The 24,489-nt window shown below is 39.6% G+C and overlaps 1 protein-coding gene across 2 annotated transcripts; it reads right to left on the reverse strand.

Annotated features, from left to right (window-relative positions):
* Positions 1-4,083: 4,083 nt before the first annotated feature.
* On the reverse strand, positions 4,084-24,021 carry LOC145489009 (glycogen [starch] synthase-like). Of its 2 annotated transcripts, none has more exons than XM_081467894.1 (20): positions 23,402-24,020; positions 20,975-21,156; positions 20,166-20,204; positions 19,627-19,779; positions 16,531-16,716; positions 15,900-15,914; positions 15,383-15,512; positions 14,779-14,818; positions 14,102-14,179; positions 13,842-13,892; positions 13,122-13,191; positions 12,623-12,729; positions 12,272-12,331; positions 11,217-11,295; positions 10,399-10,512; positions 10,128-10,254; positions 8,909-9,066; positions 7,880-7,981; positions 7,051-7,131; positions 4,084-6,195 (listed from the first exon to the last, which is right to left on the reverse strand). In XM_081467894.1, exons 1-20 carry the CDS (start codon positions 23,514-23,516, stop codon positions 6,070-6,072), a joined length of 2,013 nt encoding a protein of 670 aa, XP_081324020.1. In that variant the 5' UTR covers positions 23,517-24,020; the 3' UTR covers positions 4,084-6,069. The 2 variants fall into 2 exon arrangements, with proteins under 2 accessions (XP_081324020.1, XP_081324021.1); XM_081467895.1 differs by having other exon boundaries at positions 6,115-6,195; positions 7,027-7,131; positions 23,402-24,021.
* Between the last annotated feature and the right edge of the window lie 468 nt (positions 24,022-24,489).

A 24,489-nucleotide genomic window follows, 5' to 3' on the forward strand; every position in this document is an offset into this window, starting at 1 on the left:
TACGTTTTTTTCCACAATGCTGTTTCTTTTTCTGCTTTGCCTCTTTTATAAACAACAATTCAGCGAGATTTGAGAGCCTGCAGAAGCCAACGGCTTGAATTATAGATGAGCCTGGACCGACACAATGCAATTTCTTTCGCTTTTATTGCTTCTTGTTGAAATTCCCATCACGTAATGTATACAGTACGTCATTAAACCTCAATCTCTCTTTCACACGAACGCACTCTGAAGTTTCATCATACAGAAAACCGGCAACTTAAAAAGTGAAACTGTGCTAGACAAGTACATTCTTGAGTAGACATTGTGTCTCTCCAAATCAGTTTATGACCTATCTTCTCAAAACTGAGGATTCATTGAAACCAACACTGAGTGCAGAGTCTGCATTTTGAGGTCAGACAAGAACCGTGTGATCAGTGATTCCGTTAATTATAGCTTGAGAAAGCGAATAAAATTAGTAACTGGCAAGGCGACAACTTCAAGTGTACTTACGTCAAATACTGTGGGAAAAGAAAAAAACACAGCATTAATTAAACTGTTCATCCCGAAATAACTTCTGAGGAATAGCTTACAGCTCACATCTACACAACAATTCATTACTGACTGTTAACTTAGTTTCCTTACAAAATGAACGAAGGAAACTATTCAAAATTCAACTGAGATTTAACGGGGATGCTGCAGGAATCAGCAAGCTTTACTAAAAGAGCTGGTGAGAGAAGAGGGACAGAGAAGGTTTTAAAGAAAATCTCTCAATGAATCTGAATCCAAAATATAACTTAACGCTTTATCCAGTACATTGGAGAGTTTGGTTTCTTTACTGAATTACCAGGAAATCAGAACGAATTTGCAACCATAGTCAGTACAGCTCAGGAGTGGCGAAGTGATTAACCACGCTGCCAGTAACATTTTGGTAAATAAAATTGGGTTGAACGAGCTCGAGGGGGAAACTTAGAGAAGTGTTACAAAAGTCAGACAGGTAAAACCTCAGGAATAGCGATGCTGCTTTGTAAATACATGAAATTACTCGAAAAACATTAGATGGAAGTGATATAACGAACCATTGTTGAGTGATGATCAAATTTTCGAAGCGCAAATCAATCTAGTTAACAACAACAACGGAAAAGTTGCCATATTGAATGCATGTGTGAAGTCGACTTGCCTCAAGACGACCTTCGATAATTAGTCGAGTCACGAGCCTCGTAGGACGGAACTGAGATATTGCAAAAAAATTTTCAGGAAATTGCTTTAGTTGTAACTGAACGAATCATAATAATTTGTCTTTAAGGGTCTCCAAACTATTATTTTATGGAATGGGGAAGTAGTGCATTTTCGTCCCCAGAGTCCCCTGTCCTATTAGCCCTCGGGGCCTTTGCACGAGGAAAAGGTGAAGAAGTGACGCACAAGATAGGATTCTTGGACTAAGATTTTCGCCAATTCAATACTCGTTTCCCTTCTCGGACACTCGCAGACCTTCAGGACGTCAAAAACTGTCCTCTGGGTAGAATTGTTAGTGAAATCCTTCACAATGAAACACATGAATGTTACTTACATCTATAAGTTTACTGACATCTTAAATTCTAGTTGATAAAATTGTCTTAATATTTCTCAAGGTCTTCCAACTCGTTCCCAGGGGCTCTCTTCTCTTTGTCTTTGTATAAGGAAACTTGAGCTGGCTAGCAAACAGTTTTACAGGAGTATTCAACTGGAAACGACAATGGGATGATCGCACGAATAGAAAGAAATGTTTTTTTCTCCTCCCATCCCCTTTCATCTATTTTATTCTTTTTTCTTATTGCGTGTCTAGCAATAACCTCAAAACATTGAGATCTTGGTTTGTCGGGGAAAAAAGAAGAACTCGTAAAATTTCCGATCTTTATTGTCCAATGAAAAACAAGCACGAGAACTCGACAGAATACTTCGGAAGATCCCCCCCCCCCCCCCCCAATCAGTTGCTAAGAAACTTCAAGAAAAATACTATGGGATCGGTTTTGGGTGGGAAGTTTGTCGTCAATAGGCCCTTTGCAGCTGGGGTCACGTGACCAAATTTTTTCGAGAAAATTTTCATATTATGGGCTATGACTTGAAGAATGCCAGAAATGGAAAGAGCGCATCGAAAATACCAACATAGCCAAGTTTGACGCCCCTGGCATTAAAGAGTAAGTTTATATGACAGCTTGAATTTTCGGAAAATTTAAAGGATTTGTTAGGAAAATGTTGCAGGAGAGCAAGACCTTGCTCTCCAACAACTTTTTCCATACAAATCTTCTTATTCTTTTAAATATTCAGACCGTCATAAAATCTCATTCCTTAATGATGGGAGCCTCAAACTTGACCATATTGATATTTTCGACATGCTTTTTCCATTTCTGGCATTTCTTAAGTTATAACCCATAATTTTATGAAAAGTAGGTCACGTGATGGCTTAGCTGCAAAGGGCCTATAGGTACTTGTTTCCTGAGCTTCGGTTTAAATGTTGCATTAACGGACCCTTGATATGTTAAGGTAAAGTCTGCGCCGAAACAAGTCCATACCCCCACCCCCCTGCTGGATGGGATGCTAGTCCATCGCAGGGTAACCCTCCCTGGCCAAAAATGTATTCTCTCGTCTGAATTTACACACCTGGGTGAAGAAAGACGGATACAATGAGCCCGGTTTGGTTTCCAACACAGTCCGGACGGAGTCTCTTGCTAACCAAGAGACAACCTACCTAATGGTATGGTTGAACCGAAAAACACTGAGAACTAATGGGCAAGAAGTGCATAGTGAGACAATCTACCATAATACTGGAGGTCAAAACTGAAAGGGCGTAACTGGAGACCTTTGTGGAGTTTAAATTTGAAACCAAAAATGAAGTGTTGTCATTTTACTCTTGTGAAACTGTGTTCCATTGGGGAGGCATTTATGAATGTCGAATACTCCATGTCACAACTAGTCGCCTCAACATAAAAAAACGCTAATAGACCGTTTTCGACATATTAAAGTTCAGCTTGGCAGTGAGGCTTAGGGGACACAAACAAAGGCAATTGAATGACAGCTTTATTCTTTCTTTTGTTTGTGTCCTCTAGAACTCACTGTCAAGCTGAATTCTAATGTATCTACACCATCTAAAATACAGCTACTATTTAAGGACTACGATCTTCCCCCAAATACAAGTCCAAACCTAACCCGGAAGTTTGGAATTTCAGTTGTGCAAACTCAAAAATATTCTTCTTCTTGCAAAATGTTGGAAAAAACTTTCAATTTTCTTGAATTGTAGTCAGCGCTATCTTTGCAATGGAAAGCTGAAAAATGCGAAAGTTAAATTAATTTAATTCAATTACAATAGATAATCAGTCTCAGTGGCAAAATTAGTTATTAGAGTTTTGCTACTTTTGTTACAATATGAATGTAAGAAGCATCAGTAATGGTATTATATTGTAAGTAGTGTAAGTATTAGTATCGTAACTTAAAAAGGGTAAATGTGTTGTTTTGTTGAGTAAGTTCTGTAATTGCATCGTATTGTTAAGTAGTGTAAGTAGTGTTAGTAGTTGTATTACTGTGGTAAGCAGTTGTCACTTCTGTAAGTAGTAGTTGTACCATTGTTGTAAGTAGTGTGAATTGCAAGTAAACTATAAAAAAAAAAAATAAAGGGAAAAAAATGTATCGATACTGGCCTATTGCAATAAGATCACGACGCTTACAATGTTGAGATGCTGATGAAAAGGAAGAGTAAGAGGTGAGACAGCATGGAAAGGAGGAGCAGTAGGTTGCTGAAGCTGGTAAGGAAGGCGAGGGCAGGAAGAGGACGAAAAGCAGCAGCTGGCGTGACTGAAGAAGGCGGAAGAGTAGCAACAGGAAGAAGACAGGAAGGGAAGGGCGTAAGGGAGTGGCAGTAGCAGTGCTAAGAGAGATGGGATAGAAGGAGTAGCATAGGTGTATGTGGGGAGACACAGCGAAGAAATACAGCAGCATACTAGAATAAGAGGGGAGGCCCCAACATGGAGAAGCCTACACGACGAGAGAAAGAATAGGAACACTGATAAGATGTGGAGAAAAGCCTAATAACAACCTACAAAATCGTATAGCTCAAGAACTGAGAAACATTCATTAACCCGTCACTGTAATTGCATTTTATTCCGTTCAATTCTCGGTTCTCTATTTCTTGCACAATGCTAGAATGTCGTATTTATTATTCCGTTTTGACATTTGATTAAATACAAAGGAAACTAAGTACCTCTAGAGTGGTTTTCAAAAAGGAGTCTTAAAACTACAACCAAAGGAATCACAATGGCCAATCATAGCACTCGTAGACAACACAATGAGCCAATCAGAAACCATAACCGTCGCCACGCGCAGGAGAACACGCACGAGCAACCTTTGGGTTTGGTTTAATATCTGATTGGCTGAATAGGTGGCGCGAATTTTTAAACCAATCAGAGAGCGTGCGTACGATTGTTGTCGACGCTCAATTGAAAACTACTCTAACATGGTTCAGACTTGCACTACACTGATGAAATTAAAAACGAGTTTCTTTACTTTTGCCTACTACCTTGTGAAAATTACTTCGGCAATCCAGTAACCTTTCTCATGCATTCCAATACTAGACGGTTTTCAAGAGACAATTACTCAGTTTCCAGCCAAATACAAAACTATTCAGTACACGTAACAAACGTAATCAACCTTGTGTAACCGGCAATTCTATACATAATATCACGGGCGACAAATTACTCCTAAAATTTGGCGCATAATTTCAAGGCTATTTTGTAATTTCACATGCGAAATTACAAAATTGCCATGCGAACGTTTGGCGCGAAACTTCTCGATACAACAAACAAATCAAAAACCTAAGACTGTAGGTGTAATTTGTCACCCATGATATTAAAAGGCAATCAAATAATATACTCGTGAAATTAAGAAATAATTTCACTTACGTTTTGTAAAAATCCTAATTTTTAGAATTTTGGCAAAACGCGCGTGAAATTATTTCCTAATTTCACTCCTCATCATTTGATTACCTATACTAGTTTTTAAAATACGGATAACACGAACCAAATTTGCGTGCATATCCCAAACAAATATATCTTACACCTAAAGTGAAAATTGCGATTAGTACGCTACTTAACATAAATCAGTAAAATTAAAATCGTGCTATCTTAATAATGATTGAAGTAATTTAAAAATAATATAAACCAGATCCATAATTTTCACACCTGATATATACCACCGCTGACCTCTTAAGCCTGGTTTTCACTAGCGACGTTAGCACAAACGAAAGTACAAGCCCAAACACAATAATTCTTATTTCACCGTGAAAACGGCCTTGACGCAGGCATAAACACAAGCGCAAGCACAAGAATAAGGATCAAAATTTGCGTTTGCGCTGCAAAACAAGTGAAAACGAAATACCGCTCGGGCATAACGCCAGCACAAGGATATTTACCACACGTGGTTATGTTTGGCCAATGAACACATTGGATCCAGATTACCTCGCGCCTGAACAGTTTTCCAAAATGGCGGAAGGTTCGGATGATTTTGCTTGTGCTTGTGTTTGCGTCGAATTTCGTTTCACTGGGGTTATCGCTATTGCTTTCGTTTGCGCTCGCGTCGCTAGTGAAAGCCGGGCTTTACACACAATTCATCGTATATCATAAAAGCGCTGGTGAGTGTGGATTAAACGCGTTAAATATATAACTAAAATATCGAAGGATTTCCTCGTCCAATGGGAAGAATCATTTGAAAACAAAGAAGAAAAACTTGGTTTGCTTTAACTCCAAGAACCGGGGGACTTTTTCTACAATTAAAGATCGACTCTGTGTCACACTATCGCCACAACGATAGCGTGACATACGTTTCACGATCTACGGTTTGGGAAGCAAGCCGCGTGTTCAACGTAACTAATAATTGCCTCGATACTACAATTCACACTAGATTTTTCCCAGTGCAGCCCCAGATGGCCAAGGAAATTTACATTATCTAAACCCCTCAGATTCCATTAGCCTGTAAGCTCTGTGGGGCATCTTACTCGCAGGCTACTGTACGTAAGAATCGAAGGAAGACTTGCCTATTTTAATTTAACGTATGAGATATAAGACTTCAATTGGTGAAAAGTCGATGTTTCGTATCTTCTTCGTCTTCGTCTTCGTTGGAATCAGAACCACACTCAGACGGAGCTGGAGATGGCGGAGCAGAGCCTGGGCGCGGATAGTTAAAATTCATTTGCTGAAAAACAAGAAACAGGTCGCAAGTGAAAACAGGTCTATGATCACGTGATTGAACTACAACTCAACGAGGTGCAATGTGTCAGTGCAGACAGACAACCTTTATTTAAGCACGATTAACAATAAAGCTCAGTAGCTTATGGGTCGTGCAAGTACGAAGAAAAAGATCATGAAAAAGAAACAATCGACAAGAAGTTTTAACCGGTACCCCATTTAGGTTGGAGATTTTCCTTCAGGCAAGTCAAAATGGTCTTACAATTTATATTTCGACTGAAATGTCCTCATTTTTGGAGGTAAATGGTAAACAACCTTTCCTGAATATCTCCGAGGGATACCACACTAATTAGCAGGCCGTACACTGGGCCGTTAACTAATTCAAACAATTTGCTTGCAGTTTTTCGGACACCCTTAAAGATCAACCAATGGAGTTCCTATTGTTTACGATAAATTGTCCAACCTCTCGAAGATCCCCCGATTAATAAGCCCGAGGATCTTAAAACGTTTTCGACCATGTCTAAAATATAAAGTTTAAACAAAAACCTGTGACGTTTCCCTCTAGCCTGCGAAAAGGCTAACGTTTGGGGAGCACTGGTGCGAGCAGCAAAGTCGCGAGGAGACTAGTTTGACGTCCTTCACCAGACTCTTCCTACCGGATCGTTTCGCACGCGGACCATCTCGCGGACTCGCTCTTCGCCGCGCGCGCGTGACCTCAAGGTGAGTCTGCTTACAGGCTAGTTTGCCACAGTCTACTTGCACTCGAAAGTGCACAGTGCACCTAGCAGTGCAACTAGTGCAATTATTAGTGCGGTGGTATGAAAGATGTATGGATTACCCATTAACCAAGAACCGAGCTCACCACTTCATCAATCAGGCGGGGCTTCTCGTACTTGTCCGGATGAAGGTAATGCAAAGCAAGCAGTCGAGCCCGCGAGTAGTACTGAAATAAAAAGAAGCGGCTGTTATCATGTAATATATACAAAAGTAAACAATAACACCAAACAAACAATGTTCAAAGATTACTAAGCGGTAAAACGACCAAAATATATCCTACGTTTTGTTGAAACCGCCTTGAATTTTACAAGAGTGTTTGGAATGTAATGAGCTCCAGGTTTGTATGAAAACGTTACAAAAACGAAAGACACGAACCGAAATACGGGGCAACAAAATTGATGGATGACAATTATGGATTTCTTTGGCATTTTTGACTTAATTTATGGCTTAAAAGTTGAAAATGTCACAACTTTAAATTATAACAGGCATTCGCTAGTAACAGCAGTCATAAAAACTGCAGATACGCAGTACCTTTAACCGCTGTACAGTAGTTTTGGTGGCAACTTGAGACGCGCTCTACTTTGCCCTGACTCGTCCTCACTTCTCCATGATGATAATTCAAAAGGACTTGAGACGAATCTACATTGCCTAGTTCCTAGGCCTCGATATTTCGCCTCGGTCAATCGTTTTCGGGTCACGTAGTTCGAGGCGAAAACTTCGTCTCGGACACATCACCGAAATCAATTGCCCGTGAAGGCCTGGGAGAAAGCCGTACAGGAACTAGACAAGAATCTGCCAATCTCTAATAGCTTCTAATAATATTACCTGGAGTGTTGGTGTTAGGGCCTGCTCACATTATCGTTTGGAAATTGTCTCAAAAGACTGCTTCGTAAGCAACTAATTAACAAACTTACCCTATGAAGACTCTTCCAATCCAAGAGTTCACTGAGTCGTTCAGTTCTATTCCTCTGAATAATTCGCTGTCTTCTTGTCAGTTTACAAAAGCTCATCATGTACTGTGACAAAAAAAGTACACTGTTTCATTATGTACTCAGCAACAGATATTAAGGGCAGTTGAAATGGGTTTAATATCAACGAAATATCTCAAGTGAAGAAGATTGTCCCTTTCCTGAACTCCATACAGAAAAAAACAACACGTTCGGTTCACGGGCCGTGGGAGCAGTCGTGGCTCTATGCCGAACAGTGTGTTGGATCTCTAACTGAGCAGTCCTGGTTCGAGCACTGGCCAGTCCAGTGCAGTTCATGACATAAGAGGGAAGATTCAAAGTAACTGGCTCTACCCAGATGTCTAGGGAAATCTTTGTTTATACTATTTCCCTCATTAGCGTAAGCGAATCAGTTTCTGATGGAGCTACAGAAATATCAGTGCTGAATATTGAAATGACGCAGCACGATTAACCGTCCCCAGGAAGTTGAGCAGGATGTATTACATGTTGTTTTGTGTGCAACCCGAGTTTAAAGGCCTACCATCGCATTACGGGGAAGCAGCAGTACGCTGAGTTTTGGAAACAAGAAGGTAAGCGCTGGTCTTACGAGCACCTAAGCTCGAGGAAAAAATTTTGTGCAGAAAATTTAACAGTTCTCTAAAGAGGACGCGCTACGTAAATTCCTGTCTAAGGCAACTTGTAAGAACGGGTTCTGAACGAGTCTGGTTACTACAGTTGGTAAAATACCCAGTAAGGACAAAAGAGCTCACAACGTGATCAGCTCCCATTTGGTAGAGCACTGCACCGTTATCGCTGAGGTCATGGGTTCAAATCCCGTTCAGGCGTGAATTTTTTTCAGGCTTTAATTTCACAACTGCCTACTGAGACTGCTAAGACTGTGATGATCTCTAGTGTCTTAAATCTTTCTCCCGCCGTTCAAATATGTTCCTATATTCTCTGTGATAGAAAACATGTCAGACGCCATGAATTTTTTACCTGTGTGAGTTCTTGAATGGATTCCTCCGCTGATTTGAATCGTCTGTCCACAAGATAAATGCCATAAGATGTAGGATCGGTCACGTGTTCTGCCATGAACCGACCAAACCCTGACAAGTTGGTGGATACGGAGGGAATTCCCATCACGGTGCATTCCGCTGTACAAAAATAACAAGGTTAGAGGTTAGAGGTTCAGAGTTTTGTACAATGTTCAAGATTACTTTCCGTCTTTTGACAAAACCATTTTTTTTTGACTCCATCCTCCTGCGAATACAGTAACTTCTTATCGTTCCTGACTAGATTTGTGGTTCGCACCAAAGCGACTGGAAGCGAAGAGAGGTGACTGGATTCTAGACTGCCAGAAGTCTCTCTTTTGCTCGAAATTCCGTAGATAAAAACTTAAAAACACAGCACAAGTGAGCGGTCGTGAGCGTGCGAGCGTAACATGCGAAGCCGCGAGCAGCAAGTACCGCGGACGTCGGAAGACGAGCGAAAAGTGAGCGCTCGTCTTTCGACGCCCGCAAGGCTCACGGCTTCGCCGCTCACCGCTCGCATGTCAAGCTTGGAGTCACGCTTGCAAGCTCACTTGTTTTGCGTTTTTCCCCACGGATTTCCGAGCAAAAGAGAGATTGCTCGCAGACTAACTGGATTCAAATGCTGAGCACCTACTTCCAAAGACCTTGACTAGCAGTATCCATAAAGCGCTTTTTCATGACATTACTTACATACAATACTTGTGACTTAGCGACGTCCTCTACCTAATAACAGCGACGGAATTATTTCTCGACTAGTCAGATGTAGAAACAACTAAGCTTCCTTTTGCATTTTGCTTCGAGTTCTAATAAGTCTGTTAGAGCGGTTTTCAATTGAGTGTCTTGAAAACAAAACCAAAGCTAATCACTCTAGCCAATCACAAACTACACAGACAATACAGTGAATCAATCAAAACTCAAAGTAATTACATCTAGCGGACAAGAAGCGCGGGGAAACATGTCCGAATGAGTCACGATTGGTTTTGGTTTTACTTCTGATTGGACGAAAAAGTGGCGCGAGATTTTTTAAGCCAATCGAGTAGCGTGGTTGATGCAAAACCAATATTAGTTTTCAACAGTCAAATGAAAACCGCTCTAATGCACCATGTACGTGCGATCAAAACAGTGGTGTACCATTTGACATTGATAATCAAGGCGTCTGTCACACAAGTACACTAATGTTTTACCTGGAGTGTATCCCCAAGGCTCGTAATATGAAGGAAACACTCCTAAATGACAGCCACGAACGAACTCACTGTAGTCCATTGGAAGAAGCGGGCTGATGGTCGACAGAAATTCAGGATGGAAAATAACCTAATGATGAGAACAAACAACAGCAATGTATTGACTGACAAGTGAGGAATAACGCCAATCGCGGGCGTTATTTGGGTGGTCACGCGTCACGCAATGCTTCTTTGCAGGAAGTGTTGTGTGACGACCTAAATAACGTTGAAGTACCTTGACCCTGTCATCCGGATTGTTGAAAAGATGTGTTCGTCGAAGGTGACAGAGAATAGGATCCACACTGTCTTCTAACATATTATGAGTTACAATGGCGGGAAGGTTAGGACGCTGCAAAACAACGACAACAGAAATATCACAATTACAAATGTAGAGGGCACTTTGCGATCCCTCAAGGCTGGCTTTCACTGGCGACGGAGTCGTACTTGAAGACGGAGTCGAAAGCGCGCTTACAACCTTGTGAAGTCTGACCAAATCGAAGTCGGAAGAATCAGAACGTTTCCATTTTCTTCCGATTCCACTTACGGTTCAATGAAACTAGACTGTCGCAGTCGGAAGCAGAAGCGGAAGAACAAACCGATTGCAAGGCCTGAAATCGACCACTGTGATTGGTTTACGACTCCAACAATGCAGTTTTCACTAGATCGTATTGCTCTGTGTTTCTGATTTCGACTCCGACTCCGTCGCTAGAGAAAACCAACTTCTAGAAAGACACATGTCGTAATACGTTTTCAGATAGAGTCTTTTTAAAAAGTGACTTGATTCATCAGACGGATTATGAAGATCAAATTTCAATTTATAGCTTCTTTATTCATTTAACTTGTGTCCTTGCAAATGTACTGATATCGTAAGAAAACAAATTCGGGATGGTCTCAGTTGGAAATTAAAGCAAGAAAGTGTCAACGCACTTTTTTACCTCTTAAAACATCGTTTCATGCTCGTTGTGTTTTAATATGTCTTCCAGGTACATTTGTCCGTAATCGAAACTGATCAGAGAGTTACCGCGGTTGAATTATTCTAAGAGTATTTATTACCTTGGCACCAAGAATACATCTTTTTAGCTTGATTATCTCGTCAGCGTCTAAAAGTTTCGTACCATCTGGAAGCTTTCCCCTATATTAAGACGTCAAATAGTTGCCAGTCTGTTAATGTTATCTATCTCTGACTGAAACTTATTTTCCCTCAGGAAGTAACCCGAATATTGAGTTTAAAACGATATACGATTCGCAAGTCAAGTTGAACATAATTGGCACATGTGAAGAAGGCATCTCTTTGACATACATGAGTGATTATTAGCGGAAAACGTAATAAAAAAAGTTGTCATGGCCTCGCTCCTTTGTATTTTGTCTCAATTTCTTTTCTCGAGTTTGTTTATCTCAGTCTCTCTGTTGTCTTTATGAAAAAAATTTATCCTCTTGCGCACGCATTTTAAAATCACAGGTCCCATACCTCGCGCGTCCTCCCCCTCGCGCGTGCGCTCCCTCGCGCGTGTGCCTCTCCTAATTCACTCCCTACAATATCTGCCTCTATCAGGCCAGTTATTCAGCTCCTTTTAATGGCTGAGATAACCCACGCCTATAGCTAAGACTTCTTTCGGAAGTAAAGAAGAATTGTGTTGTAATTTTCATTAATCAAAGTATAAAGACAAAGAAACAAGGGAAGCCTTTAATCTTATTTTCCCTTGGAATCTCACAATGTGACTCACAATGTGAATTTAAGCAATTGGAAAGAAGAAACCTGAAACAATCAGGGCTTCAACGGGATTCGAACCCGTGACCTCCGCGATACCGGTGCGATGCTCTACCAACTGAGCTATGAAGCCACACATTGGGAGCGAAGTCAGTTAATTGAGTTCATATCTTCTGCGATGATCATTCTTCACTTTCATCTACAACCGCAGTTCTTATATGAATTATTTCATATAAACTTCACATGGTGACTCAATATCGTTAAGAAATTATCTTGGTCTTGAGTCGTACAGACATTACCATGATAACATACGATATGTTGATGTTCACGGTCAATGTAACAAAACAGTTTTTCACAAGTGTGACCTTACTATCAACAAGCGATTAAAAACAGAACTTACCCGAGACAAGAATCGTATATTCGCTTGCCTATTTTGTCTTGGATTTCAGTCACCGTGTCTCTAGAAATGCGAAAACCGTAATTAATGAAAACATTGGCCACTTTAGAGACGAGAGGAAACCTGGGGCGAGTCCCATCTCGCAGTCGCTTGCGAGATTGTCCCTAATAACGGTCCCACAAGCCAGTGCGTGATGCGACCTGCCCCAGGCTTCTTCTCGTTTCTAAAGTGGCGAATGGCATTTTCAATTATGCTGAATACGAAACCAGCAAGCTGGAGAAACTGAGATGCTACAAAGTTAAATCATAGAATACAATACGCTGAACATGAAATTATAGCAGTTGAAGTTCTTACCGGAGCTGTTTTGTAACAGCTTGCCCTTTCAGTGAGTCTACGTTAAAGTTGCTAGTCCGCGCGGGAAAAATTAGAAATGCCACTACAGTCATATCACTGCCACTGACCTGGAGAAAATTAACAAGGCATATTACATACAGCCTCTGGACAAAACAGCTTTCAGCTAAACTGACCGTGAAAAAGACAAGACCATTTCAGGCATTTCATTATTTGAAAATAAGTTTGATTTGGACGAAAACAAACACGTATTACTAAGCCTATTTAAGACGAAAGGCTCTACGTCAGTCTTAACATGAAATTTAACAATGAACTAACGTACTCTTCAAAGACCTTCAACTTGGCCTGTATGGTCATACTTAAATTACCAGAAGCGTTACATTTCTGGCCCCGTTAAGAGCTTCCTATTAAACTGAACAGGATCTACACACTGCCAATTATGTTGGCCGTCAATGTATTTTACAACTTGCAGGTGCTACTGACAATAAAAGACAAAAATCACCTTTAGAAGATGGTTAAGCCTTGCTAGAGATTCTACAAAAAGATCAGCGCCCTTGTTGAAGTATTCATACCTGGAAAGATAGAGGTTTAAAGACTGCGAACGTTTTTCAGTGCAGTGAGGGTAACCTAACACAAGCAATTCTCCAACAAACCAAGGATTGAGATTTTCGTCTCCAGGAAAACTTATGGTTTTTTCTTTACTACAGACTTGCAAAACTTTCACTTTAGCAACAGCCTGTGAATAGGCTCCTGGCAAGCGCGCACAAAAAATTACGCGAGTGAACAAGCCACCAGCGTGCATTTCTTCCTCCCCAGACCGCCCTCAGCTACCTCTGCCCGCCTGCAGAGGAGAAGTCTGTTCACAAGTTACTTAAGCAATGACACACGTACATACAGACTCCACAAGGTGTACTGCAGCGTGTATCAAAGAAAACATCATATTTAAATACAAAGATTGCTTCGCAAAATCGTATTTGCAGTCAAATTTAACATCCATAGTCCAGAAATGTCCTTTGGCTGTTTCAAAAGGTTCTGTTGTTTGAGGTTCAGATAAGCTATGCTAAAGCTAAGCTGAGCCAGTCTCCTGAGTGAAGGGTTCATGTCAAGCACTTCAAAATCATACTGATGAAAAAGATGTTACTTTAATTAGTGAATAGCAGCTGTGAGTGAGATGCATTGCTTGTAGTCAGCATACATGTATTTAAAAGTATTCTTAACTCACCTTCCAGCACTAAAGAAGAAGAGTGTCTTGTCCAAATCAAAGTTTAAATGTCTGTGAACAAACGGGATGCATTCATTTGACACATTCTAGCTTTCAATTCACAAGGCATACAAACTATGGCAAAATGGAAGAGGTTAAAAATCATAAATAAACATATAACATATAACGTTCAACATATAACATATAACGTTCAACAGAATTATGTGCATGTCAAATCCATACTCATGTAAGCAAAAATTTACATTGTGATCTATACATACCCATGAAAATGACCTCGCACAAAATTACAGATCTTCTCCTTTGAAATGGCATGCAGATTCTGGAACTCATGCAGAGCTCTAAACAAACAAACCATTTTAATGTTATTTTACTAGAACTTGCCATGACATAGATAAGTTTTCAAGTAACTCCTTCCTCGTGCCTAGTCACAGGAGCATGACTACAAACACAAGTTGAACATTTTTGTTTCAAGGACAAATAAACTTTCTTAGGTCTTACAACTTAGATTGAACAAACATTTGTCTTCTGCCAGAAAATTAGAAATTCATCACTGTTCCACAATGTAAATCATGTTCTGTAATAATCAAAATTAGCTCTACATATTAAAGAACTTCAATCAAAGGTGAAGACCATGTAGAATAAATTCTTTTTCCTTTAGTTAGGCTAAATAATCCCTGCCTTGTAAGACTTTTTTTTTTAAATATTCCTCTCAATGTCAAATTCTGGCATATTCTTTTATATTCAAGGAACATTACTTAACTAATACTTAACTTCACTTTTAAAAATCTAGATATTATTTATTTGTAATAATTGAACTCTGTATCACACCCATTACCTCTAAATTTCTGCAACAATTTTCTGCACAAGCACAGATTATAGAACCTCACAGAATATTATTACAATATCGACAGAATGGACTAGTTAAAATACCACTTACGTATACTTAATAACATTCAGGCCATTGGGCAGAACGATTTCTGTTAAAAAAAACACACACAGTCACACACGAAACCAAAGTACATGTACCAGACAAGTGTAATTAAGACAAAATAGAAGGCAATGTTGGTGGAATGAAATAAGGGCCGCATGCAAAAGGCAACAACAGATTCTTACAAAAAAGAATGAAACATTACTTGGTATAGAGAAGACATTTTTTAAAACCCATGATGCAAGTGTGTCTTATGCATAATCTGACAATAGTGTCTGCTCAAGACATTCCTAGGTGAAGAAGTTATTGTACCACTTTTTATTTCACACGGAATTATCACTGTACATGTAGGTAGGTAGGTAATGTCCTCATCCAAGCCCAATGGACTATCAGGCCAGTGCCTATTTCGTTTCTTCGTAACACAAAGCGACTAGGAGTATTTCTGGATGGGATTATAGTCCATTGCAGGCTTACCCCCAGCATTAAATTTGCCAGTACACATTTATACTAAGGATGTACATGTATTACATATTTTATTGTCTGTATAGTAGTTACTGTTTTCCACACAGGCTGCAAGAAGTCAAATTTAAACTACACTGATGGAGCATCCTACCAGGTCTCCTTTTGAGCAAATGTTCAGCTTCATCTGCCGTGATGTGAGAAACTGTGGTGAACACATGAGCATTAGAAGCAGCAGCACGCTCTAGACAGTAACGATGATAAATCTTGCGGTCTCCAGCTTCCTGCAATAAAAGGGACATAATTAGGGCAGCAAAGATATAACTACAACACTCCAACAAGCTACCAACAAATACAATTTCCTGACCCCCCCCCCCCCACCCCACCCCCCGCACGGTTGCTACTTTAGGTACAGGTGCACAGGCCTGTTTCGTTATTACAGCTACCCACAGCTATCTTGAATGACTCAAATGAGATATGAAACAAATAAAGTAGAGCAGAATACATATACATGTTGTTTTTAATTAATTTGCAATAAATCATAATACAATGAATCATATTCTGGACTTTACAAAGACTTGGTTTTGATGTAGAATCTGATGTAGATATACATGTACTGTATGTAGCACAAAAGTTACGGCAGTGAATACAAGCTGAAATATCTCACTTACCTTGTCAACATCAAACTGTTCAAAGAGAAAAAAAAGTTTAGATCAAAAGATGTTTCTGGACAGTTACTTAACACTGAGAGGGTGGGGGTAGAACGGGTGGGGATAGGGAGGGAGGGAAGGAGGGGAGTGTAACCTGCAATTAACCAGCACCTCATCCAGTGGTATGTTCACCTGGTTGCGTCATGCTATGAATACAAGCACAAGTTCTGGTCCTGACTGCAGATGGATATCCTTATTTACCATCAGGTTAAAGCATGCGGGCATGCCATGGCTAATGGTTCAAGCATGACCTGTCTTTGTGTTCTGCTATCAGAAAAACCTGACACTACACCTCAGTCCACAAGACAACAGGGTACCAATAATATGTACTATTGGGTCACATCATGGGCCCACAATGAATAAATAGGTATTCAGCTACATAGCACTCTGCACGCACACATTGTGCACCTATGATGCAAACCAATATTGTTGATTAGAGGTAACCACAGCAGAGACTGTAAGCCACAGTTGGACTAGCACAGTTTGCATGGGGAGTACTAGAAATATTCCTTAGCCACTTGACTTCATGCTACAAACAGTATCAGCTGCTACAGCTGAGTTAGTAAAATTTCTGCCATCTTTTATAACTTACCCTGTCCAAATTGTTGTAGAAGTCCACATTAGCTGCACATAGGTATCTTCCCAGAAGTGTTGCATGGGTGGTGAAAACTGTCCCTACAGCCACGTTTGTTGTGCGCAATAAAACCAGCCCCACACCGGCCTGCCACTCATGAAAATGTGCAACTATAGGTGTGTTAGGATCATATCTGGCTCGAAACTGTACAAAGAGAGATATTTACATCTCAATTAGTCAATAAGCAAGATAAAAATAAAATGTACAGTTGAAGCTCTTGCAAGTGACCACCTTGGGAATACAAAAGGTGATTGAAAGAGCTGGTCATTTACAAAAATGTGTGCTCATATGCAACCACCTGCTGAAAAAATAAAGGAGCTTTTGGCATTAAGCTTTCTACCTCAATCTCAAGGACACACTCTTTCACTAGCCATTATAAATCTTCCTGAACTTTTCACTTGAAATCTTTTGTCAGTAAACATTATTATAGTAAATGTGATTATGTACTGTATACTTTTAACAGTAAGAGTACTGACTAAGAATCCGAAGAGCTTCAAAACAAAGAAGAGCAGTTCATTTCAATCAATTTGGTAATTCTCAAAAGTGAAACTTCTAAACTCAGTTGTTTGACATTAATCAAGACACCAGGTTTGTAGTGGCCATCTTATGGCTCGTCACACATGGGGTTCAGATCCACCTTACATTTTCAAAACCTTAAGGAGGCTCTGAACCTTATGTACAGACTTTTTAAAACTTTGCCAAAAGTTGTGTCTTATCATGCTTATCAAAATTTGAAAATATAAAAAAATTTCACTGTGCCGTTTTTGAATTATAAGCCCCTAAAGCTGTAATTAAGGGTGCTTTTAGCAGATCATGCTGTTGCAATGGTAACCTATTGTTCAGGAAAATGTTAACAATGCATTTACCAATGATTGGGTGGTATTTTGATACCATGATTGTAGCATCAAGTGATAAAGACTGACTGTTAATGACCCATCAAAATCTAACTGCTGGAAACTGTTTAGACTCAGCCGAGACCCTGTTAGTGGTAAATTCCGATGAGCGACATGGCCTTGAAACGGCGACATGAGAGCTTTGAATTGGCAACAAATGACAGACTACTCCAGCGAAATAGGGAAAGCGACACCAATGGCAAGATAGACTGACAATGATTTTCAGAACTGAGAATGCCGTGATTGTTTTAAACGTCCGAGTCGAAGTGAAGACGCATTTCTAGAGTTTTAAATGTGTTTTCCTCTCTCACATGCGATGTCGATGGGTCGTGAAACCCAGGCTTTCTTATATATGCTAAAACATCCAACGTCGAATAAATCGAGTCCGTCATTGCTGAGTATTTTTCTCACTCTCAGCTGAGTGAGCAGTGCCCTAAAACGCCTAAAAACACGCTTAAGGAAAAAGGAAAGAGATCCTCGAAAGTCTGCTTCATATTTTTACCAGTGGGTCACCAGTAAAAGAATATGAAGTTGTATTATTATATGGCTAGCATCGTGAGCGGGCAAGATGAATCAAATCCTGCACTGTGATTGGCTACCCAAGCGGGCAAGATGGAGCTATCTTGCACGCTCGGGACTACCCGGCACGTCCTGCGAGAAAAATGTCCCCAAAAGCCATATAATAAATCCTTTATTGACCAAGCTTGTTCCGTCAAGATGGCTGGATATTGGCCTCGTTCTTTTTTTGCGAGTTTATGGACCTCAACTCCGTCTCGGTCCATAAACATGCAAAAAAAGAACTTGGCCAATATCCAGACATCTTGACCTCTCACTTGGTCAACAACCCATATTTATCAACAAATGGCATTATGGAAGGAAAAGAGAGACAGGAAAAAGCTGCCAAGGTCATCTCGTCTTCAGCAGAAAGTAAGGGTTACGCCAAATTCAAAGGAAGATTATAGATAGGAGAGATTATCTGATTAAGGCCATTGAGATTTTGAGTTAAAGAACGGTTGTTAAACATAAACATGGTAAAAATAGTCATAGGTTTGATTGTACTTTGGGTCCAAATAGTGACTGGAAAATGGCTGAAAATAGCAATTCCAAGCGTCTAAATTTCAAAATTTCCTGGGGGAAGCATGCCCCCACATCCCCTAGGAAGTTACCAACTTCAGCGCTTGAAAGCATGCTCAAGCCCTTAGAAAGCATGCCCCCAATATGCCACCAGCATGCCCCCAAGCCCCTTAGGAAATTTTGAAAAATTGAAGTCGCTAAGAAGTCCTTTCCTTCATTCTGAGTCGAAATGTGATGCTTTAAAAGTAACCTTAAAGTAATCATTAAACCCTCTGACCGGAGAAATGCTGGTTCTGCATAAGAATTCCTACTGCTGAAAAGTGTTCGAAGCAAGTGCAAAGCACACAAGGAGTAAATTGTATCCAACTGGCAAAGAGATACTTAATTATATGTGTACTTGACTCAAACGGCAATGAACCTTCAATGCATGAGCAATAATAGTTTCAGCGTGAGAGCGCAAGATTGAATTCGTTTGCGTGAGCCTCATGCTCAATGCGTGAGACTTGAGAGCACTGTGTCGGTTTTTTTTTTGATAAACAAAGGTATTACGATGTGTTATACGTGTAGCTTCGTTTCAATCGAACAAGGTCAAATTTCCCACACAACTCATCTGAGACGAAATTCCGACAGGCGACATAGGAATCTTGTGAAATGCCGACATAGCTGGTGGCGAATTTCAGACAGGGGACATGGGTACCCCCCCTAACAGGGCCTCTCAACCACCTTAATGCTACCTTTCTAGTAAACTCTTGCCTATCACTAGTCAGATGTTCTGCAATAGCAAACCTTGATGTTGGCAGCATAATATAATAAATGATTGTTCTACAGTAACTGTAAATAAAAGTCACTGTAATTTCCAGCAGCAAGTCTGTGGTCAAGAAAAATTTGCAAGGAGCCAAATGGTTCCTAACCATGAAATCCCGGGTGCCCAGCACTTAAGCTTATATGAAAAAAGTAAATTTTTCCAGTTGCTCAAAGGCAAAATTTAGCTGTATGTAGCACCCAGGTGCTTCTGGAGCACAGCCCTGAGCAGGAATGATAAAAGCAGCCACAAAGAAACAGATTTACCAATCAATGATGATCATACCTCTCCAATAAACTGTGCAACCAAGAATCCCAAAACAACAGCATCATTGGACTCAGTATCTGGGTCAGGGATGCCAATGTGAGTGTATTTCCAGAAATCAGCTTTCATCTGACCTAACTTGTGGTAAATGGAGCCAATGTTGAAAAGAACCACCTACAAAATGCAATCAAATGAAGCCTCAGCAATTGATATAATTGACTTGGTTTTCAGCAGAACGCTAACACTAATTTGGCCGGATCCCGTGACAGCTGGGTCACCAGTCATCTCTCGAGAAGTCCATTTAGTGAGTGGCGGTGATGAGTGTCTATCACTCCTTGTGCTCACTTGCACTTCCCACATTAATATTCTTTAGGACTTTGAGATGACTGGAGACAAGTCAGCTGGATCTCTGTGATAATATGAGTGTCAGGCTGTGTTGAAAAGTTCAGACTTTTCTGCATGCAATTTAAAATCAATCAATTTGGGACATACACATAAAGGAAAACAAGTATGATGAGCAAAAGACATATTAGCAGATTTGAAGTTCATCAGCTATTTACCTTGGGATATCCATCAATCAGCCATCTTCCAAAGTGAGTCTGAAGACAAGAAACAGAAACAAGAACAGGAAAAACCACCCGTTACATTTCTGATACATCCTGTAAGAATGTGCTTGCTAAAAGTCTCACATATTCCTTTATCCGCTCTAACTTGTACTTTATAACACAGAGGTTCTCCCATTAACATACATGTAGAAACACTCTACAAGGTTTGGGAGAATTTGTAAATTTTTTAAAACTGACAGCTTTAGAGAGACCATGGTGCTACATGTCCACAATCAGTAGTAGAAGTGTACATCTAGTACATAACTCAAGTCTAGCCATTAACAAAACATGAAAGAAATAGTCCTGCAAATTACCGGTACTCACTCAGATGAAATTTCACAACAATAATTATTTATAAATAAATTAATGACACAAAATGTACAATCAGGAGCCCATGTGTATTTCTAGATTCCAAAGAAATATGATATGCTATGATATACTATACAGTATATAGAATAAAAATATGAAGGCAGCCTAATGACAGTGTTCAGTCTTTCTTTACCCTCTAAGATACCAACAGATAACCTTAAGAAACCAATAGATAATCTTTAGATAGTTCGCAGTAGTCCAGTAAATATTTATTTATAATCCCTCTTTTACTCTGAATCTGTGAAAACTTCAATCTAAAAAATCAGAAGTTTGTAAAAGAGTTGCAACATGAATAGGAATATGAATATCTGAAGAAAGCTGGGTACACTTTCTGGAACGAGACAATGACAGTATACAAAAGGAAATAAATTGAAGAGAATCGTTCAAAGTTATACCTCGACTCCACTGTCTCTCAAGGCTTGGACAGCTCCTTTCATGCTAGGATCTTCAGGTTCCATCATTTCCACCTCAGTCTTACACTGGAGATCATTGTACATTCCTATCAAACAATACTTGTTTCCAAGTACATCAACTGCAGCAGGTGCTTTAGATCTGATGACAGTGTAGATCCCACCAACTGCAAAAAAATGTTAAATACTAAATTAAACTTTCCTGGCTAGTTATGATGTCTTGATTGAGACACATATATTACTCCCAAACTGCTTGAGCATCTACTCAGGAAAAATGGGTACTGGTGATTGTTTGGACAATCTGACATTAAAAAAAGTGTGCAAGTGGGGTCACCTGTGATGGAGTAGCATCCCATCCTAAGGGAGTAGCAATACCTGTTCCAGATGGTTGAATCGTGCCACTTGGAACAACAAAACAGACCCCTCTAATCTCTTTTAACAGAGCATATTCCCCCCCACCCCTCCCAAAATAACCAGGGACAAATTGCTGGAGGTTTAACCTGCGATGGACTAGCATCCCATCCTGGATATATTCTAACAGTATGGAATGGGCCAGTGGATTTTAGCCTTTCCAGTTTAATTAAATTGGTTTTGTAAGTATTAATCAGGTTTTAATAATTAGTTTTATGAGTACTTTTCTCTTCTTAGTGTGAGAATACTTTCTTTGGGTCAGTTATTCAAGTGACTTAATAATATGTTGAAAATTAAATACTTGCAAGGCAGCATCTGTTCAAGCATATAGAAGAAATGATACTTAGGAAATTTTGGTGGACTTTTCTGTGACTCAAGTGACTACTTTTCCAGTACTTTCACAGTGCAGCAGCATGCCTTTCAGGTGGTTTTACTCCACAGTCAACTATCCTTGTGGTCCAGTTCTAAGCTCTCTGAACCTCTTGTTACTCTCTTACAAGTGTTTATTTTCTATTAAAGCTTTATACTCTGTAATACTAAACCCATCAACTAATAATCATTGTGCAGACTCAGTGGTGCGCAGGGATGGCACAGTGGTGAGGGCGCTTGCCTCTCACCAGTGTAGCCCAAGTTTGATTACGGCCCATGGTTTGAGCTTGCTGTTGGTTCTCGTTTTGCTCCAAGAGTTTTTCTTCAGGTTCTCCAGTCTCCCTCTTTCCACAAAAACCAAGATCTACAAATTTCAATTCAACTAGGATAGAGGAGCTGCATAAAACCCAGCTACTTCCTCTCTAAATATTGTAATTTAAATATTTATTTAGTCAAATTAGATAGAAGTTCATGTTAAAGATTTCTTTGCAAAGTAGATGCAGCTGGATCTGGGTACATATATGTTTCTCTTTATCATAAACTGACAAACCATGTCTGGTCAATTATTGTTTTTCAGCTACAAATGTTTTTGCAAGAAATCTAAGGTATCAATCAGTTTATAACGTTAGCAAGAAACAAAAGCATTGTGTTATGATTGTAAAGAAAACCCAAAGAATGATGCTTGGTACGGTGTTTCAACAACAACAACAACAACAACAACCATCAAGTTTCAATGTCCTACTGGAAATAAAATGATTGAATTAGCTAAGGATATTACACTTGACTTTCCTGTGAGTCTCTGACTAGTTTGACATGTTTTCACTGATCTGCCCAACAAGTACAATACCGATTTCTGCTTTTTAGTGGCTGACATTGCATATTAATTTGATTTTGATATTAATTTATTAATAAGCATTATACCTCAAAGAGTTAATTTTACATTAAGCTTAAATATTTTGATATAAGCTCAGATCTTACAATACTGTGATTTAACATAAACTTCATAGGAAGGACTAAATTGATTTACACCATCAGTTCTGACGTGTTAACTTTAAATCACAGCATTTCAAAGAGCAAACAATATTTTCTTTCTTAGCTTCTCTTTGTCAAAGTTTGTAATGACTGAGAAGCAGGCTTCAGTTGCTTGACAACTTACAATATAATTAATTCTAAAACAAACGCCTTTGAACCGTGTACAAAGACTTCTCACCGAGATAAACAAAAAAAGACCTTCAGCCACAACAGCCCGTAACAGCAGACACAGCGCAACATATTTTTGACTGAGATCTTCAAAAGGAAGTGCATTTTCACTTTAAGAAGCAGGAAGCAGACGGAATTATACTTTCTAAATACACAAGCATCTCGTGGCATGTGGTCGATACGCGCACCCAAGCATTATGCCAACGAACCTACAGGTTGGCAATATTAAGAATGATAGAGATAATCTAGCAAGAAGATAGGACGAAAGATGACAGGTCTTTCCAAGGAGTACGAAAACTAGACTTCGAATCACTGGAAGCCTTCTGATTTGCCTACAACTTCATCTAGGGGTGTACGCGAATATATAGGTACCAAGCTTACCGTTCGCTCAAGCGAAAAAGCGCACATAGCAAACATATGTAGGAGAAATACCTTTGTTCGCAACCTCCCAAGAGACTTCAAAGGTAAAATAGTGCGGCTCCTGGTCGCCGACTACTTCCCGAGGCTGCTCCATGATGTCTGAAGACTGACTCACTCTCCTCATCATCGTTCCACTCTGACAACGCCGACATTACTCACGCGTAAATCAGCTGACCCGTGGCAATGCAGGACACGTCATGGCATGTCACACGCCGTCACGCAACGCTACTCATAGCCTACGCGCATACGCGTTATACGGTGGTTGACCACGAGTCTACCACGGTTCGGGTAAGATAAAGAAAACACACACACACACACACACGCACGCACACACACATGGACGCACACTGGGCAAAAATGTTCAGAGAGGCCAATTGCGGAGCTAGTCTGCTAGCTAAGTTGGATTGCCTTTTATTTGTTTCATTCGAAATCCGACAATTTTGCGAGTCACCATGTGCTTTTCATGCATTCAAGGTATCGGTCTGCGGAGCATAACAGTCTAGCACGTGCAGACTCCATTCTTAGTCCCGTGCACCACGTGCAATATCACCGAAAGTCCAGAACTCACGCGTGCATGGCAAAGATGCTGAGCTATACTAGTATACTGTGCGCCGCTGAGCGCTAACCTTAAAAAGAAGCTACATTGTAAAAGAAAAGCAATATTATAGTAAGGATAATTTTCCATAATAAAAGCAAGCATTGTTAAATTTCCCTTTTTATTTCTTTTAATATATTCATTTCATCTTTGCTTTATTTTACAGGGCCCATATTGATATCAGTTTTATACCTGAAGTGGTTACCCTATATGAATATTTTCAATTTTACTATTATTATTATTATTACTATTACTATTACTATTACTATTACTATTACTATTACTATTACTATTACTATTACTATTACTATTACTATTACTATTACTATTACTATTACTATTACTATTACTATTACTATTACTATTACTATTGACCACTATTACTATTACTATTACTATTACTATTACTATTACTATTACTATTACTATTACTATTACTATTACTATTACTACTACTATTACTACTGCTATTCCTATTACTATTACTATTATTTTTATTAGTATT

This window comes from Orbicella franksi, chromosome 6, assembly GCF_964199315.1.
Source record: "Orbicella franksi chromosome 6, jaOrbFran1.1, whole genome shotgun sequence".
In the NCBI taxonomy this organism is placed as follows: domain Eukaryota; kingdom Metazoa; phylum Cnidaria; class Anthozoa; order Scleractinia; family Merulinidae; genus Orbicella; species Orbicella franksi.

Excerpts from the sequence above, each read along its gene's own strand:
- LOC145489009 (XM_081467894.1), bottom strand. The coding sequence starts at position 23,516 with ATGATGAGGAGAGTGAGTCAGTCTTCAGACATCATGGAGCAGCCTCGG. Across the intron at positions 19,780-20,165 it reads TGATTGATGGATATCCCAAG|GTGGTTCTTTTCAACATTGG; the intron begins GTAAATAGCTGA and ends TGCATTTTGTAG. Across the intron at positions 7,132-7,879 it reads ATTGGAAGAGTCTTCATAGG|TACTACTCGCGGGCTCGACT; the intron begins GTAAGTTTGTTA and ends TTTTTATTTCAG.